The following is a 19,577-nucleotide window of genomic DNA, read 5'->3' as shown; positions in this document are numbered from 1 at the left end:
TGTCACAAAAAACACCTAAAATTATTTTACTTAGATAGCAAAAACTCGAGTTAAACCCACTTGTTTGAGTAAAAAAATTCTATATTGAACTAATAAATTGGCACTAATCTAGTTGTAGTTTATCTAATTTATCTCTTTTAAGGGATTTAATTTATTTTTAAAGTTAAATAAGTCAATAAATGTAAGCTATCCCAAACTAAGACTTTTTTTTTTTTTTTTTTGAGAAACAAACACATACACACAAGGGAGAGAGGGAGAGGGAAAGAGGTTCTAATATGGGTAATTTATTTTTATAATATATAAATCAATGATCTAATAATTTTCTACAAAGTAACAAACCATATCATCTTCTTCTTTTTTTCGATTAAAAAAATTGGAAATTATTGATAGGGTCTCTAATTATTTTTGTTTTGGTACAATGTCTCTAAGTCTAACCACTCTTTTTTTTTTCTTTTTTTTTTTTGGAAGGGGGTAAGTGATCTCTAACTACTTGAATATTATAGTCCCCATGCTTATTTCTGTTTTTCTTTGTTATTTTACACGTTCTGTTCTCAACCACCTCTGAATCAAAACCCTCCCAAATTTCCAAAGCATCTCCTTTCTCTGCTCTCTGCCTACATCTCTCCAACTCTGCAAGTCCCCTCAAGATTCAACGGTGGATTCTCCATATCCTTGTTTTATGCCACCTTCACAGGTAGCTACTGTCTTCTAATTTTGTTAGCGTCTCTCTTTTTCTTCACTAATTCATCCAAGATTCTAGGCAACTGGGTTTGTTTTTCTTGAGATTTGAAGCATGCCCATTTGGTTTTTAACTCATTTCTATTATGGGTCTTGACCACACCATGGTTCTGAGCTTGAATTCTTGACTTCTTGGATTGCATTTGTAGATTGTACAGTTATTTTTTGTTTCTTTGTGCTTTTGAAGTTTTATTGGTGACATTGCTAATATGCTTGCAAAGTTGACGACTTTTTGAGGTGGCTGTATGTTGGTTTTGATTTCTGCTGGATTTCAATTTGATAGTGATTGGATTTTTATGGTTCTTGGATTGGTTTTATAATAGGATTGAAGTTATATATGGAAAGACGGACTATTTTGGATCCTGAACCAACGGTTTGTATTACATGGGAGCAGTTTTGATGTTTTCTGGATGACTGGGATAGTGAATAGTTTCAATGGACGATTGACATGATGAAAAGTCTCAAAAGGGTTGCATCCTTAAAACGCAGTGCATCAATCAACCGGAGGGCCTTGAATGTTACAAGTCCAAGGGGATTGAGTGTTTTAAGCCCAAGAATCAGTCGGTGGAGTGGGGTTTCACGCTTGTTTCACGTTCTTGTGGTGATTGGTTTTGTGATTTCATCCCTCATTGCAATTGGTTGTGGTTATATGTTTGTGCTCCCAAGCCTCAGCCAAGCCTTTTACGGGTATGGTGCATCCAAGACTAATGTTTCATTAAGTAGTTGCAATATTTTTAATGGAAGTTGGGTTTTGGATGATAGCTATCCATTGTACAATGCTACAGAATGCCCTTTTGTAGAACAAGGATTCAATTGCTTGGGAAATGGACGGGAAGATAAAGATTATTTGCGATGGCGATGGAAGCCTATGGATTGTGTTATTCCGAGGCCTGATGTGCAAAGCATATTAGGAATGCTTCGAGGCAAAAGAGTTGTTTTTGTTGGTGATTCTATGAGTAGAACACAGTGGGAGTCACTGATATGCTTGCTTATGACAGGGGTAGAAGATAAGAAGAGTGTCTATGAAGTGAATGGAAATAAGATTACAAAACGGATTAGATTTTTAGGTGTTCGGTTCAGTTCCTTTAACTTTACTGTTGAGTTTTTTCGCTCAGTTTTCCTGGTGCAACCGGGAGGGATGCCTAGACATGCGCCAAAGAGGGTCAAGTCGACACTTAAATTGGACAAGTTAGACAATATTAGCAGCCATTGGGTTAATTCAGATGTTCTCATATTCAACACAGGACAATGGTGGGTGCCAGGAAAGCTTTTTGAAACGTAAGTTTTCTCGATTCTGTGTATCAATCTCCATGCTACCTGTGCTTTTCTATATGAAATTCCGTGCTTGGATAGGATTACTAGAATTAAAGCATGGGTTAATCCACCATTGGGTTAATTCAGATGTTCTCATATCCATGATTTTTATGGAGAATTGCAATCCAACCCTGATTCCATTGATCTAACATGCAAATCAAAGTTTTGAATTATAGAAAGTGTTATTATAACTTCATCACATTGTACTAGTTATAATTCAGATTATGCACTTATGTTATATTGCAGAATGCAGAAACCATGTATTCATTTGAACAGATGTTAATGGTCATAGTGTTTTTGTATGGGTATGAGAACTTATGGCATGGGATGCAACTTATAGAAATTCCTATGCTTCAATCCCCTTTTCTATGTTCATATAATATATATACTATCTAAAATGGTAAAATGAGAACAAAAATAGGAAAGGAAACACTCTTCTAATTTTCTAGATGAGTGTACCATTGGAAAGAGTAGCTTTTTAGTGCTACTATAAGAAGATAAGTGATCTTCCTGCTTTTATTGGCACATTCCTCTCTCTCGCTCGCTCTCTCTCTCTCTCTCTCAAGTAAAAATGGTGAAAGTAACCTCAACTCCTAACTTGAGGAGTACTGATAGTCATGTGAAAGAAGTTTAATAATTGTTAGTGTCTCTTCTCACCCGTAGTAAATATATTTATAGTTGTAACATGGCACTTGAGGAATAATTATGTAAAACTAGTTTTAGATAATCATTAGCTTCCATCCATAAATTCTTATCCGTAAGAACCTCTGCCTCACCATAAATACCTATCTTCCTCTGCCATATCAACCCCGGTTCTATAAATTCGGATTAGCTTTAACATGTACATTGTGTGTGATAGTGTTCATTTAGTAAAAGGCAAACACCTATGAAATGAAAACTATTTGGGAAGATAGCAACATATTGATTTTTTTCCTATTCATGGTTGCTTATCCATTTAAGAACTCCTTGAGATGCCTCTGCTGCCACACAAAAAAAGAAAAGAAAAAAAGATTATTAATTATGCCATTTCTCTAATAATGAAGATTTCTCCATATGGAACAGTGTTCTTCTGTACCAAAGCATCAAGCTGCAGGATCTTTCAGTCTAGATTTCTTATGGATTAGATGCTGGATAAGATATTGACATTATGCTTAGTAATGATACTTCTGTATGGATTTTGATCCACCAATAAGACATTTCGAGAATCACCCTTCTCTAGATTGAAAGCCCCACTGAGTGAAATAATTGTACTGGTTTACATCAGATTATGGATATCCTTTTAGGCTAATTGTGCATGAAAAAGGATTGTTAAAATGACCTCAACTCCACCTAACAAAGTGTTTATCCCAAAAACCTTCTCAACTTTCGTTGCTGACTAAAGTCATCATCTGAAATCCACTCAACAAAGCCCTCTCATGTTTCACCCCTGACTAAAGCCATGCCCCAAATTATCCTGGAATAATAATGTTTCACTCAACCAATTTTGCTTCATTGTCAAACACTGGCAGAGCCTCAAACCTATCAGCATATAGGAGTATAACTATTCTTTTGCAACAGATCCTCTTTTTGACTAATGTATTGGAAAATTGTTTTAAGGATGGGCTCATAGAGAGCTTGAGGGAAAAAATGATCTTTGTAACTTTCCCCAACAATTTGGAAGTCAAAATTTTTTTGGGCAGGGGTGAATCACATTCATTGGATGCTTGTGACCTTGCAGAGTCAAATTAAACCCTGTCCAATATGAAGGCTATTATGGAAACAAAACTTTTCAAAGTGAGATTTTTATTCATGAGGGTGATCCCTATGGTTTGTTTCCTATATTTGTAATTGTAAAAGCTCCACCTGAATTTCTTTCTCTGCATATATAGTTTTTTAACACAGACAAAATTTCTCTAATCATTCCCCTAAAATGTCTGAAATTTTTCTAAATTATAAAATTTAAATGTGTATGCATGAGATGTAGGGAATAGTAATTTGAGACTAATTTCAATTTCTTATTAATTAAAAACGCAAGAAAAAGTGGTTACCTAAATAATGTTAAGGAGAGAAAACTGCATTTTTATAACTCTGAGCCGAGGCTAGATGAATTAAAATTAATGTACTTCTTCTGCCCTATGATTTTTTTCCATGCGCATGACTAGTTTGTTCAATATCTAACCAAACATATTCTAAATTACTTCTTACTAGATCCAGTCAAGTCAAACATGTTCTGCTTGAATTAAATGTCTCTGTTCAGAAGATCATACACTACAGAATGTTGCCTATAGACATATCACTAATGAAAAAAATTTACACAAGGAAAAGAAAATAAGCATTTGCATACAAAGAGCAAGAATATTATCTTTAAAACCATCTGTATACTGGGGAAAAAAAGAAAAGAAAAGGAAAAAGAGAACATAAAAAACTCATCTATTGTGAATTACTTGTTCCTAGTGACACCATGGTTTGTATCTGCATCAACCTTTTGTTTTTTGGTTGAGTGCATCTCCCAATTATTTGATGTGGTGTACATTCCAACATTGATGCTCGCTAGCACTTCCACATGTTTTGAAACATCATGCATAATTAAGCCATAGTCAGTTACAGAGCTCTATAGAAGTCCAGTGCTCATATTTCAAATTTCTCTCCTGTCAGCATTACACCTGAACATGTTACTCTGGGGATAGACTTTTCAAGGACCTTGTAATGAAAGAAAGCTGTACTTTTTTTTTTTTTTGAGACCACCATAATTTTTCTTACTCTGGCTGTAATATGTGACATTTTGCTTACCAGCTGAGGCATCTGAGCCTCTGATCAGGTGGCAAATAAATGTGGTGGATTGAGTTAAAGCTTATGTTAGATTTTCACCTATTAATAGAACAAGAAAAGAAGGAATTACTAAAAAACACACCACATGTTGCTCTATTGTTTCATCTTGCAAAATTGCTATTGTAACTATTTATTAAGCCTTGTAGAAAGTAATTTATATGGATATTGGCTTCCCTATCTTAGCATTAGTAATTTGTATGCCGTGCTCTCATTTTATCCATCCACAAAATTTCTAATGTACTGGAAACTTTTGAGTCTTTGTTGAAAATTATCATCTTCTAGTACACCTGTATAAAATGCTTCTAAATTATATTTTGGATAGTGGCTGTTATTTCCAGGTTCGAAACACTTTAAAGCTTGGAATGCCAATTTCTGCTGCCTACAGAACTGCACTAGGCACATGGGCATCATGGGTTGAGAGAAACATCAATACAAATCGAACGCGTGTCTTCTTCCGAAGTTTTGAGCCATCTCACTGGAGGTATGCCTTCTATATTGGCAATATGATCCTGTGTTCTCAAACATATTTGGTTTTCCACTTCATGTTATTGCTTGGAAACTACTGTCTCTGCTTACAGAACTAAAAATGAATTTTCCCTGTTGTAACTTATCAGTTGGCCTATTCTCATGAAATTGCTTCCCACAATAACAATGTTGATCCTTTTTTTTCCCCTAAAGTTGCTAGTCATTCTCTAATGGTTTATTTGAATGGAAGTAGAGAAAGTTTTGGATTTCATTTTTTAGTTTAAATGACTTGAATAGAGTATGGAAAGTACAAAATTTTTCAATTTTGTAAAATTCATGGATGGATTTACGCCATGTTAACGTGTAGATTGGAAATGATTAGGTGTATGATGTTATGTCAAATTCATAATACAAGTGTTTTTGTTCAAACAAAATCCTTAAAGTTAATCCATTATGTGTTGTTACAATTACAACAGGTCATTTAAGCTAGCAGTTGTTTTTTAAATCCCTTGATTTCAATTTTTAGTCCCCAAATCCACATGCAACCTAAAAGGTTTCTAGAATTGATATTCTGTTACAAGTTTAGTAATAGTTACAAGTTGCAACCAACCACATTTGAAGGGCTGATGTTACCATTATATTTGTTTAGTTTTAGTCTGTTTCATTGTTTCCCTTGTATTTTGAATTCCTCTTGAGGTGGACACAAACTGGCTTCAACATGACTAAGGATATGGTTTATTTCTGCATCAGTGATCAAACTCGTAGGTTTTGTAATATGACCCAGCACCCCCTATCAGAAGCAAGAGGAAGGGACCGGAACCTATTTTCAGATACTATTTTGGAGGTGGCAAAGAATATGACAGTTCCTGTAACTGTTCTGCACATAACTTCCATGACAGCTCTCCGGAGTGATGCTCATGTGGGTAACTGGAGTGACAGCCCATATACGCCTGATTGTAGCCACTGGTGTCTACCTGGGGTACCTGATGTGTGGAACGAAATTGTCCTCTCTTACCTGCTTACAGGCTATAGGCTTCATTTCTGATTAATGGGTGAGTACAGTAAGCTCCGATTACTTTCTGAATTTCTTCCTATTATTGCTCATGTACATCCGAGCATAATTGATGTAAATTGCTTCATCCTTGGGACTTTTGCTCGTAGAAAAACTCAATCCACATTATATGTTCCTTCATCTTGTTGCTTTAACTCCTTCAACGGACCATATTTGCGCACATTGGTTTTTGTTGCGCTTAGCAAAAACCATCTCAAACAGTATTTCTCATACGTTTCATCCCTGTGCCTTGGCACAGGGGGTTGGAAGCACTAGGAATAGGAGGGGTATATCTGACATTCGATTTTTTGTTTTTATTTTTTATTTTTAGAAAAGAATAATAAAAACAACTAAAAAAAGAAGAAGTAAGAATTGCATTTTCCTTCTCTCTCTCTCTCTCTCTCTCTCCCCTTTTGAGGTAAAAAAGTGGGCCATTAAAGCAACTTTTTCAATTTTTTTTTTTAATTTTTTTAATTTTTTTTTTTTTAATAGTAAAATGTTTCTTGTTAATCAGTGCAGAGTGGACAAAAGTGGATTTACTGGTACCAGTTTTGATGAAGCAAGTTGCCAAAACCTCCAGACTACCAGCACCCGTGGTTTCAAAGATTGGAAGCCAGAAAAATTGGGTAACATTGAATTGAGCTTAAGTTTATTTCCTTTATTACTTGTCATTCTATAGCAGCTCAGCGCCCGAACTATTCTACAACTCTTCAAGATAGCACCAAGTTTTCAAAAGAAAATCTAAAATTACACGGAGGATACAATTTTGCATAGAAATCAATTTTTTCATTCTTTTTGCAAATTCTTTTGTATTAAAAAGGGGCTAAAATTTTGTCTCACAGATGTAACAAATTGTCCATTCCTGTTCATTAATCACAGTTTTGATTACAATGCTATCTTTGTTCAAACAAAATAGAGAAGGGGAAAGAATGAGAATTGAAATTGACCATCATATTTGCCTTTTTTTCCTTTTTTTCTTTTTAAATTTGTGCTGTTTCTTTGACAAATGAATAGTGTAATACAATGACAATGTCTTAAGTCTTAACCATAGTTGTCAAATCGTGAATCGTATCGTGAATCGATTTTTGATTTTTAAGTATCGTGTATCGTAAGATACATAAACATCTAATAAAATTATAAAATAATTATAGATATACATATATAAAAGGTATATTCATTATAAATTCAAAATATATTTAACTAATGACCAATTTAATCATTACTTTTGTAATAAAATTTAACAAAGCTAACTAAATAAAATCAAATTAACTTATGTTTATAACATGCACATTCAAATTGATTAAACTCAAAAATAATACATGATATATGAATCAAAATAATGATATATTTTCATCATCTTGGTTAATTAACTCCATCTAAGTCAATATTATCATCATGTTCAGCATCTTGCAAAATTAGTTTTTAATAGACATTTTCTTCATTATTATAAACATTTAGTTTTTTTTTTTATTTATTCTAATAATTTTTTCTTTATAATTTCTTGGCATTCTAGCTTTTTAGACTCAAAATAATAATAAAACAAAAGATAATTATATTTTCATTTAATATATTATTAATAGCATAGAAAATAAATTTGCAAATATGAAAGTGAGTATTATGAGTATAGTCTAAATTTTGTAGGAGAAAGAGAAGGGAGGAAAAAAAACTCATGGACTTGCTATTTTATTAGACTCAATTAAGTTTCCCAATAATTTTGTGTTAAAAAAGTCTAACAACTTGTTTAAATCAAATAAAACCACAAATTTTAACAAAAACCCATTTTAAACCCGCATGTCTATGTATCGTACGATTCACCGATACGATACGATTCATACGATACATACTTATGTATCGGACAATTTATAAGAACTAACGATACGTCCTTACAATACGAAACTTTTTGTACACGATGCGATACGTATCGCGTATCATACGATACTGATAACTATGATCTTAACCAAAGAAGTGCACTTAAATGTTTCTTCCTTTCCTTTACCCAACTTTGATAAATGGAAAAATTAACTTGTCTTAAATTTAATTACGGCTAGATCCTTGGTTGTACTAAAGTTTCAATTTCGAGGGAATCCTCCATTACTATGCATAGACTAGTAATAGTATGAGTATTTTAATGACCAGGACCAGACTTAAAATTGAGCCATACAAAATAAAATATTTTCATGTTTCAGGTCATGGATTAATAATAGGTTTTGTGCCAACCCAAGTTACAACAATATCTTCTTTTCCTTTTTTCAAGAAAGCATTTAGTCCAACCACCAGTTTAACATGATTATCTTATCATCTAAAAAATTGTAAGACTTCCAAAATGCCTAATGTACAGCCCCTTAGTAGATCTGATATTTCAATTAGGGTATTCATTCCCTGTACCGTACTCTTTTTTTTTTTTTGGCCCAGATTGTACCGTACGATCTTCAAATGATTACTGATACGGATTAGAGAAAAAGTTACATACCTAAATGTGAATGCAGAAATAGGGTGAGGATTCCCTTGCAGTATTGGTTAAGAATTCATTTTAGGAAAATTTTGACATTACTTTTATGGGAAATGAAAAAAACTGTCAAAATATTAATTGCTTTTTTTTCTTTTTCCATAAAAACTTTCTTTAATTAGATTCTTAACCAATGTCGTACGGCACTCGTTAACATTTCCCTAGGTAGAATCCTCCTTAAGCGGGTACACTTTAAAAAGCAAGTTCCCAAAATACCTCACCTCATAATCAGGAGGTGATAGAAAAGAGTGAGTTTATGTCGGTACGTTCAATGCAGAAAACATTACTAATCAACCCCACTGACATTTTTTATTTGTAAAGAGGAGACTTTGATAGAAAGCAAAATGAAAAAAAAAAATTAATTAAGTAGAATTAAGTGTTTTTCAATGCAATCAATGACAACACTGCAAAATCTTGGCATGGAAGTCAAGTTACTAAAGGCTTTGAAGTATTCAAAACATCAAACAATTCAAACCCGTACTCAGGAACTACAAATAGGCATTGAACACATGCCTTGTTGTCCATCTTCCAATACCTGCACAAATCTATCAATTAACTTTGAAAACTTTTGCACATTGAAATGGCTCCTAGCGAAAATAAAGACTATTTTTACCCATTTTTTCCTCTACCACCACCCCACCAATATCCTCCATTCCCTCCAAAAGTACTGCCACCTCATAGTTCTCCAAAAGTGGCCCCACCACATAAACATAATTTTCCACCTCCTCCAACTCCAAATGTGGCACCACCTCCTAACCCTCCATTACCTCCAAAGGCTGCACCACCACATGGCACTCCATCCCCTCCAAAGGTGGCACCACCTCATAATCCTCCCTCACCTCCAAATGCAGCACCACCTCACGGTAACCCACCCCATGGCCCCATTACACCACCACGGCCATTACTTCCGCCACCAGCAACACCACCCCATCATTCTTTCTATCCACCACCTCCCCACACCATTTCACCCCCTTCCCCAACTGTGATACCACCACCGCCTCATCCTATTTCCCCACCACCAGCACCAGGACACCATTCTACTGTTATTGTTATTGTATTTGTCTCACTTGGTGGTCTATTCTTTCTTGCATTCCTTTCAGTTGCTCTGTGTTGCTTCATTAAGAAGAGAAAGAAAAAAACAGTTCAGAATACTGAGATTATAAATATTGATGAACATATAAAGGTTCAGGAAGCCATTATACCAGGCCCACATGGTGAACAAATCAAGGTATTATCAATCGAAGAGGATTTGCATATTGAGGAAGAGATCAAGAAAAATGAGAAGGTGAGTGAAGGTCCACATATTAAACCTGCAAAGAATCATCCTCAAGCTAGTCAAGCGGCAGCATCCTCTTCTGTGTCCAGTCATAATCATCTTGAGCAAAAGGCCTGATTCAAAGCTACACAAATAAATGTCACAAGCAACAAAATGATTTATATTTACAACCACTATTTTCTGAGACAACAAACTACAATTTCTTGTTCTTTCCCATACTTGTTTTTTGTGAGAATAAAAACTGTAAAGGTTGTCAAAAAATACCTTGACATTCCCTTTGTATACTAGAAATAAATTATTTAAAATATGTATATAAAAAATTCAGTTCTTCTTTGGGGTATCATTTTTTTTTTATAGGTAATTTGGGTGTATTATCAACTTTGAATCTTTGATAATAGCCACTAACAACCCCACAAGCAATTATTGCACATTGTGAGCATTAAGCCATTAACATTCGATCAAACTCAGTGTAGGTAATCTGGTCTAAATCATGCTTGTCTTTTACAATTATATAACCCTTACTAATTATATTAGCAATTACCGAGGTCACTTTAAATATTATTGTATTATTTTATTTCAAATAATTTTTCTGAGTTTAACACAGCTAATTGAAATAAAACCATGCGCAGGGGAAAAAAAAAGAGTGAATATGTTGTGAAGTAGCCAATTATAAGCTCATCCTTAAAATATGGGCTAAAGTATATTTAGATGAAGAGGCAAGGGGCAGTTTAAGCTTCCCATCACTATTTCTCATCCAGTGAAATAATTATGAAGATATAAAGGCAAAAGGATGATTAAACAGCATCATATAGAAGTAGGCTACAGTAGGATTTTCTCCTTTCAAATGTCTCTCCAATTCTAAACATATATAGTGTTTGATAGTTTAATTTTCATAGAAGTCTGGTGAACATCCAATTAGTGATATCCTCAATAACAACTCACATATATACTAAGAAATGTGAAATGCAAATAATAATAATAACCCTCAGAAACTAGTGTATTGTAGTTAACTATCTTTCACCATAGACTGCTATAGGAAATGAACCATATGGATAACTTACCCTGTCAACAACTCCCCTCATTTAAGATTTCACAATTTAATAAGAATACTTATAATTTGAAAACCCAATAACATTCGCTAAATTTGGCGAGTGACAGATCTCCTCTAGAACTTCTGTTGGTAGACACCATTCAGCCAGATTCTTGTTTAACAATTATTAATTACCAGGTAATATTAAAATGAAACATTTAGTCAAATTGATGGGAAGTGTACCTTCAGAAGCACAAAGTAACACAAGCTGCTTGCCAGAATGTAATAAGGTTGACACTTGGCAGAAGACCTGACACTCAAAAAAACAAATGGTGAAAGATTGGACACTGTTTGTTATTCTTGAATGTAGATTTTTTGCCATTTTCCTTTTTTAGGTTATATCCAATGCACAAATCTCCCACTTGAGGTTTGGGAGACATGATTGGTAGGCACTAGGCAGCCTTTTACTCCAATTTTTGTTGGAGAAATTGATTCCCAAACTCAAACTTGTGACCTATAGCTTTTGGTGGAAGGCACTTGCCATCACCCCAAGACCTACCTCTTATTCCTGAGTGTAGATTTTAAATTACCAATTCCCCAAAAAGCTTTAAGTTGCTTAAGTTTTTAAGGCAATCAGTAATTTAATATGATATCAAAGTAGATGGTCCTAAGTTTGATCATTAACTTCTCCACTCTACCTTCCATTTAAAATTCCATGTATTGGGCTTCACCTATTAAAAGGTAGTTTGAGCCCACACGTGAGGGGGGAGTGTTAGAATTATGTGGTTAAATAATTAAATTTACCATCTCCTAATAGTTTAAAATTTTGGAAGAATTGGTAATTTAACATGTTAAAACTTATGTTAGAACTTAGAAGTATAAGGTTAAAAGATTAAATTTACCATATTTGTTAATTTAACATGGAATCAATGCAATAGGTTCTGAGTTCGATCTCTGTCTCCTCCACTTTACTTCTCATTTAAAATCTCACGTGTTGGACCTCACCTATTAAAAGAGAGTTTGAGCTCACACGAGAAGGAAAGTGTTAGAAATATGAGGTTAAATGATTAAATTTACCATATCCCAATAGCTTAAACTTTTGAGACAATCAGTAATTTAACAGTAGATACAAAAAAAACAAAAACCCAAAAAAAAAAAAAAAAAGATTACATATATGTTAAGGTAAAGAACTCTACCCTTAAATGAGTGCATCCAAGATCCATCTGACTCTGTCACTTTGCATATGTTCCATAGCTCTGTACATATATTCACAGATCATGTTGATGTGCGATACAGTTGCGTTTGCATGAAGAAAAATGAATCCTCCAGCTATTCTATATGTGCTAAAGAAAAATGGTTGAATTACCAACCCTCATAAGGAAGAACCATAAAAAATGTGGCCATATTCATGTTGCAAAGGACATTAAATTAGCAACCCATGGTTTTACTCAAAGGTAGTTTCCACAATCACCAGGCAACGTAGGTGCCTTAATTATTTGATCTAACATTTCATGTATCATCTTGGTTTGAGGATGAGAGCAGTCTCCCTGATAGAACTTATGTATTTTTCCTGCAATGGTCATCCAGCTATAACCAGGAGTTTTAACCAAACCCAAATTCCTCATCTTTGCTCTGATTATTGAAACACCATCGCGTATGCTAAGAGAATCATAAATACCACACAAAGCTATATAGTTACTAGAGTTTCTAGGTTCCAATTCAAAAAGCTGAAGAGCTGCAACTTCTCCAATTTCAACATTCTTGTGCATCACACAACCAGCAAGTAGGGCACCCCAAACACTTGCTGTTGCCACTGACTTCATGTTTTTCACCAATCCAAGTGCTTCCTCTAGATGTCCAAAACGACCCAAAAGATCCACCATACAAGCATAGTGCTCTACACTGGGTTTCAATCCATATTCAAAACTTATAGAATCAAAAATCTTCCGGCCTTGATCAATGAGACCAGAGTGGCTGCAGCTAGCCAAAACTGCTGTTAGCGTAACGCAGTTTGGTTTAAACCCGCAATCTTTCATTTTCTTAAACAAAGCCAAAGAATCCTCCCCTTTCCCATGAACACCATAACAAGATATCAATGTTGTCCAAGTTACCAAATTCAGTTCACACATGTTCCTGAAGACCTTTTCTGAGTCATGCAAGCATCCACACTTTGCGTACATATCAATCAATGAATTACCAATTGCGACATCTCCATCGAATATGAGACTCTTAACTACTTGCCCATGAATTTCCTTCCCTTTCATCAAGTCTCCTTCCCGTCCACAAGCATTCAATATACTAGGAATCGTCATGGAATCCATATTCACTCCTTCACTAAGCATGCTCCTGAAACAATTCAAAGCATCAACATAAAAGCCAGCCCTCCCAAATCCTGAAATCATTGAATTCCAAACCGCAGAATCTCTAGACAACATATTAGAAAATACCCGCTTTGCATCAACTAAATTACCAAATTTCACATAGAAATCCAAAACCGAACTTCCCACAACAACATATTCCTCAAACCCAAGCCTAACCACCCAACAATGAAGCATCTTACCCAAAAAAGTATCTCCTATTCCAACACATGACTTAAACACTGGAGGCATTGTATAATGATCAGGCCGAAGACCCATTTTCAGAAAATCATCAAAAACATTCATAGCATCCAAAAAAAGAGAATTCTGAGCATAAGAAGCGAGCATGATATTCCATGAGTACATATTTCTTTCAGACATTTTGTCGAAGACTTGGCGGGCATCTTGAAGAACCCCACATTTAGAGTAGAACAGTAAGAGATCTGTTTGAAGGGTCACGTTGGAAAGGAAGCCAAGGACAAGGATTTGTGCATGGGTTTGCTTAGCTTGGGAAATTGCAGAGAGTGGAACACAGTTTCTGAGTAGGGAAGACAAGTAAAAAGCAGCTTTGTAAGACATTTTTTTCGAAGTTCTAAATTTCCAACGGTCATATGAGGATTTGGAGGGAAGAGAATGAGTTATAATCAGGTGTGGATCTTGTTCCGTAATTTCCTGCTTTTTGACTTCCACGGAGTACTAAACTCGTGCCATGTTGGGATGGTTTTGATTTTTTTCTTCTTTTTTTGGGAACGGCTCACCTCCAGTTTGGAAGTCTCTCTCATTTTCTCCCGTTTTAAAACCGATGAGCAACACGTGGCAAGGACACAATCCAAGGATTACAAATAGAGCACGTGAAATACAACTTTTGTCTTTCCTAGGAAGTTTGACCCTCTCTCTCACTCTCCCTCAACAAGCCTCACTCTTCTTCTCTGCCTCTCTTCTTCTTCTCCATCACCACCGCCATAAGAGCATCAAAGGCACCGAAATTAAAGCTTGCTGGAGAAAACAGGGCAAAACAAGCCCCATACTTTTGGATCCTCATAGTGCAGCTCGTTTAGCACTTGGACTCTAACCATTGGTGTGGGATGCAAAACTTGCACGCTATGCACAATGGTAAACTAACCAAAGGTGATCCAACTGTGCTTTGAAGCACTCTAAACTCTAAAGGATCCTATGGTGAGAACATTTTATGGGGTAGTGGAGATGGTTGGACACCTTCTCAGGCTGTCACGGTGTTAGGCTAAAAATAATACAGCTTGGGTTTCAGAGCATCAATGGTACAAAAAGATCTTTTTAATGCAAATATACCCACTAGCAATGTTACCACAAAACCGGTCATAACATTAACATCTAATTGAAAAACGATTCAAAAGATTTTACAAAATCAAAAATTTCCACAACCTAAAAGGAAATGAGAAATACAGTTTGATTAGAGAGAAGATTTTTTTCTTTTTTTAATATAAAAATAAAATAAAATAAAAAAAACCCCCAAAATGGACAAGATGCGAGTCTGTGCTTGGGGAATTATATCATTCTTGGCATGTTGGACAAGGACTTGAGTGGTGTACTAGCCGAAACCCCATTGGCTTCCGTCCAAGAGAAGGTTGAGTTAAGGCCAACAATGGTAAACTGCACACCTACCTTCCTTGCACGGTATAGCTTTCTTTGCTTCCCATAAATCTGCTAAGATATTTTGCTCTTTTTAATTCCTAGTCCATTGTCCTGTTTTGCCCCTTCTTCTCCAGCAAGCTTTAATTTCGGTGCTTCTGATGCTCATGTGGTGATGGTGATGAGAGGAAGAGAGAGGCTTGTTCAAGAGAGATAAAGAAGGGTCAGACTTCTTAGGAGTTAGGAGATTATGAGAGACAAAAGTTGTATTTGACGTGCTCTCTTTGTAACCCTTGGATTGTGCCTTTACCACGTGTCGTTCATCAGTTTTAAAACGGGAGAAAATGGGAGACTTCCAAACTGGAGGTGAGCCGTTCCTTTTTTTTTTTTTTAGTACACAAAATGTCAAAATTTATCTTTATCTTGATCTCCTTCTTCAAAATCAAAATCATGCAAGTATATTCTTATTTTATTTGTCCATTATTCTATTTTTATAATTTCATAATTTTGCCCTTTTTTTTTAATGAATATTCAATATTTTATATAATTTTAAATTAAGTATATTCTTGAAAATTGAAAATTTTTATTTTTTTTAAAACTAAAAGATGTTTTCTTAAAGAAATTTTTTAAAGGTGCACAAAATAAATTTCAAAATTTACATAAAAATTCTTGGTGAGAAATGAGATAAGATAACCCAGAAAATTGTGTGTCCTTAAAAAATTTTGACTTTTTCGACTATTAAAATTTAAACCACTATCCTTCGCTAATTTTTTAGATAAAATGATTGCCTCCACTAATAGGATTTTTTTTTTTTTTTTTTAAGACACTAATAGCATTAGGACAAAGTTTGCAAAAAACTTTAGGCCTACGTTTAGGCTATAACTTCATTGAATATCTTTTTATTATATGTGAATTTTGACAAATCTATCATGGGGTTAAATTTTAAATTATCAAAGATCAATAACTATATCATCAATGAAATATTTAAATTTTAAAGTTTTGTAGTCTAAAAGTTATGCATAAAAAATAAGTTTATTGATAAAATATTAAATAACATCTGATTAACATGAATTTGACATGTGTATTGAACATATAGAATATGTGATTCAACGATTAAAATTTCAAAATATATAACTATGTTACTCTTTTTGGTGCGAACTGTTTGTAGCCAAATCCATTTTTAATCATTTGCATTATTGTCCAACATAATTTTCTATCATAGTTTTTTTTTTTTCCTAAGAATATAATAAGTTAATAACTCCTATAAAGATTAAGGAAAAAATATTCAATATTTTGAGAATAATAATTCATTCTTTCACATGAATAGTGGATCCCACCATAAATTTTATTATCAGAACCCATTATTATGTGTTAAGAGGGAACATTAGTTCAGAGTATTGAATAATTCATTGGATTTAAGCGTGTGTGCCCCCAAGACAATATCTTAGCCAACCTAAAACTTATTTAGTTATTACATAAGATACTTCTCTAGCCAAGAGGCTTGTAGTTTAATTGGCACTTTTATATATACTACCCAATATTTTTAATTGGATCAAATTTTGACAAATCCATCGTTGGATTACATTATTTTTGTATATTCTCTATTCTTACAAAATTTCAAAATGATCAAAGATCAATAACCATGTAATCAATCAATTGTTTAAATTCAAGTTTTTATATTTAAAATAATGCATAAAAGATGAGTTTATAGATCGAATGGTAAATAAAATTTGATTAGCATGAAAATTGACGTGCATATTAAGAATATATAGAACATGAAATTCGATAGTGTGATTTTCAAAATATGAATTTAATAAAAAATTAGGTAGTGTAACATTGTTGTACAATTTGTTTCATAGGTTGTTATGCAAGTGACATCTTTAAGATACACAGATAGGATGATCGATGATATATAAAGAGTAATTTTAAATAATACTTATAAGGTCACAATTTGGTTCCCAAGCTCAAACGATGGATGAACTTAGGCCCAAAGAACCTAATGCAATAAATTTGTAGAGAGTGGGTTGAAAAACCAGGCTTTAATGAGTCAAGCAACAAGTGAAGTAGATCCAGATGACAAGAAAATGTAGATAGACTAGTTTAATCTGACCAAAATCGTCCTCGGCACAAATCAAGGAGATCAGTTCTTATATATTTCTACTCGAGTTTTATTACAAGTTCAATTCTTAATGGCTACAATGTTTTTCTCTCAATTTCTTGGTCCCTTCTCTCCAGGGTCTTCTTTCACTCTAATACTATCTTCCTTCTTTCCTCTTTACCCTTCATGTGTAAGGCAGATTGCTGGTATTGATCCTTGTCCCATCAACACCTTCTTGAAATCTCTGGTAGTAGTTGTAAGGCTGAAAATTACTGTTTAGGTATCACCTCCGCATTAATGCAGCCAGTTGATTAGGTGTAAAGCATTCAATGCGGTGATAGCAACTTTCTCTTTAGATATTTTAGGATTTCCCTCTATTTTGGGCTTCTATGATGCTTATCCATATCAATAGAATCTCCTGGAACGCTGCCCTGGATGGCAGACCACCATTTCAGACCTTGGCTCTGATTAGCCGAGGAGGTATTTATCCTCAGACCGCTCTCATGGACCCTTATGATCAAAATTAACCTATTCACTTACTAACACGGACTCCTCTGATAATATTCACCCCTCCTCGGACTACTTCATGTCCTCGGATTGGGTCCCAGGCCCAATATATTCTACTAGGCCTAACATCCCTACAATACCATCTTCCAATTTTGAGCAAACCACACACTTTGCACACCACAACCACAATACGAATACATGAGGATTTGGTATTTTGTTACATGTAATTAGTAATTACTTCGTGGAGTGCATAACTAGTACGCAACATACATATCATAGTAGAACACCCCCATAAGTAGGAAAATTATCTAATAAATAAACTTATACAACATCTCACTCACATTATATGGTCCCATAGACGTAAGATTCACCAAATATGAGAGGGATGTTGTATACATGGTTTTAAGACTCAGATTGTTCAAAGAACCATTAAGAAAAGATGTTCAAGGTTTTTAAGGTTGGATCTAGGTCGAATTGTAATAATGTCATAAATTAATTTAGTAATTAATTAAAATAAAAATAAAGATATTGAATTTGTAAATATTAGCAAATTTGACATAAAAATTACTAAAAAAATTGAAACAAACTTTCAAATAAATTTTCATGATATTATAAGGTTAATAGAAAATAGTACAACATAAATAAAGCATGAAAATAATAATCCTTCAAGTAGAAATCATTTTAATTAAATAAAAATGACTTTTAAAATAAATTCATTAATGGTGAATTTCCATGCAAAAGCATTATTCTTAAATCAAAAGTTAATTTAGCAATGAAAAAAATTTAGTAATATTTAATAAAGAGAGAGAGAGAGAGAGAGGTGACGTAGAAGTCGAGAAACTATAAATCATGTAAATCTAATATAAATTTAGTAATACTTCGTATTTGCCCACACAATCATGAGAGTGAGGATTTTATTCATTTAAATAACTTTTTATGTAATAAAATGAGAAAAGCTGTTGTGAAAAGTATTCACTTTTTATTTAATTTATGTTCTTCCACATGTTGACAATACTTCATGAGAGTGAGGATTTTGTTAATTTAATCAGTTTTCAATTGATATACTACTCTAGTCTAGTGGGTTTTTTCCCCCCTAAAAAAAAAATAGTCCAGTGGTTTTCATTACATGATTATATATAAATTCTTGGGTAAATTGTATTTTTGGCTCCTTAAATATATGGGTTGTTTGATTTTGATCTATCAAATCAAAAGGTTCAATTTTGACATCAAACTTTTAAATGTAACAATTTAACTCATCTATCTATTTTCGGATTATATCTAGTAACAGAATGGTAAGACACCCCATTCTAAGAGTTTAGACAGCAAGAAGTGGAAATAAAATAAACATTGACAAAATTGTTCCTTTTTTTGAACTTAAAGAGCTTAATTAGAACTTTTTAACATTAATGGCCAAAATTGCAGAAAGCCCATATTTGAGAGATTAAAAATTCAATTTACCCTAAATCCTTTTGCATTGCATGATGATGTATAAATTCAGAAACACATTTTAATGAAGATTGCAGTGGGATAATCCAAAATAGACGTTTTTACTGAACAGTCAAGATCAGTACCAGTAGAGTGAAGGTTGAATTCATAATAGCTATTAGAGACACCCTTTTACCCAAAAGGCCTAAGCCTAATGTGTATGTATCAATTATGTTATATTAATTAATCATTTTTCTTATTATTATTCAATATAAAACTTCACTTGCAGTGTATACCCAACATAATACAGCCACAAGAGAAGTGGAACACTTGTGAACAAACCCAACATAATGCAACCACAAGAGAAGTGAAACAATAATGAACAAACCCAACG

General features: G+C 33.9%; 3 protein-coding genes across 7 annotated transcripts; 2 read left to right on the top strand and 1 right to left on the bottom strand.

Annotated features, from left to right (window-relative positions):
* Positions 1-470: 470 nt before the first annotated feature.
* On the top strand, positions 471-7,268 carry LOC115994458 (protein trichome berefringence-like 7). Of its 2 annotated transcripts, XM_031118628.1 has the most exons (5): positions 471-694; positions 1,062-2,016; positions 5,183-5,341; positions 6,076-6,377; positions 6,896-7,268. In XM_031118628.1, the coding sequence occupies exons 2-4, from the start codon at positions 1,187-1,189 to the stop codon at positions 6,368-6,370; spliced, it is 1,284 nt and encodes a 427-aa protein (XP_030974488.1). In that variant the 5' UTR covers positions 471-694; positions 1,062-1,186; the 3' UTR covers positions 6,371-6,377; positions 6,896-7,268. The 2 variants fall into 2 exon arrangements, with proteins under 2 accessions (XP_030974488.1, XP_030974489.1); XM_031118629.1 differs by having other exon boundaries at positions 471-2,016; positions 6,891-7,268.
* Positions 7,269-9,110: 1,842 nt separating this feature from the next.
* On the top strand, positions 9,111-10,357 carry LOC115994459 (proline-rich receptor-like protein kinase PERK10). Its single transcript, XM_031118630.1, has one exon. The coding sequence runs from the start codon at positions 9,463-9,465 to the stop codon at positions 10,273-10,275; it is 813 nt and encodes a 270-aa protein (XP_030974490.1). The 5' UTR covers positions 9,111-9,462; the 3' UTR covers positions 10,276-10,357.
* LOC115994457 (pentatricopeptide repeat-containing protein At5g04780, mitochondrial-like) lies at positions 10,193-14,951 on the bottom strand. 4 transcript variants are annotated; one of them, XM_031118625.1, is made up of 5 exons: positions 12,559-14,951; positions 12,385-12,444; positions 12,091-12,193; positions 11,432-11,498; positions 10,193-10,271 (listed from the first exon to the last, which is right to left on the bottom strand). In XM_031118625.1, the coding sequence occupies exon 1, from the start codon at positions 14,122-14,124 to the stop codon at positions 12,637-12,639; it is 1,488 nt and encodes a 495-aa protein (XP_030974485.1). In that variant the 5' UTR covers positions 14,125-14,951; the 3' UTR covers positions 10,193-10,271; positions 11,432-11,498; positions 12,091-12,193; positions 12,385-12,444; positions 12,559-12,636. The 4 variants fall into 4 exon arrangements, with proteins under 4 accessions (XP_030974485.1, XP_030974484.1, XP_030974487.1 ...); XM_031118624.1 differs by having other exon boundaries at positions 12,385-14,951; XM_031118626.1 differs by having other exon boundaries at positions 10,204-10,282; positions 12,385-14,951.
* Positions 14,952-19,577: the final 4,626 nt, after the last annotated feature.

Source organism: Quercus lobata, chromosome 6 (genome assembly GCF_001633185.2).
Source record: "Quercus lobata isolate SW786 chromosome 6, ValleyOak3.0 Primary Assembly, whole genome shotgun sequence".
NCBI lineage: Eukaryota > Viridiplantae > Streptophyta > Magnoliopsida > Fagales > Fagaceae > Quercus > Quercus lobata.
The sequence above is the reverse complement of the archived record's forward strand: the minus strand, read 5'-3'. Positions and strand labels throughout refer to the sequence as shown.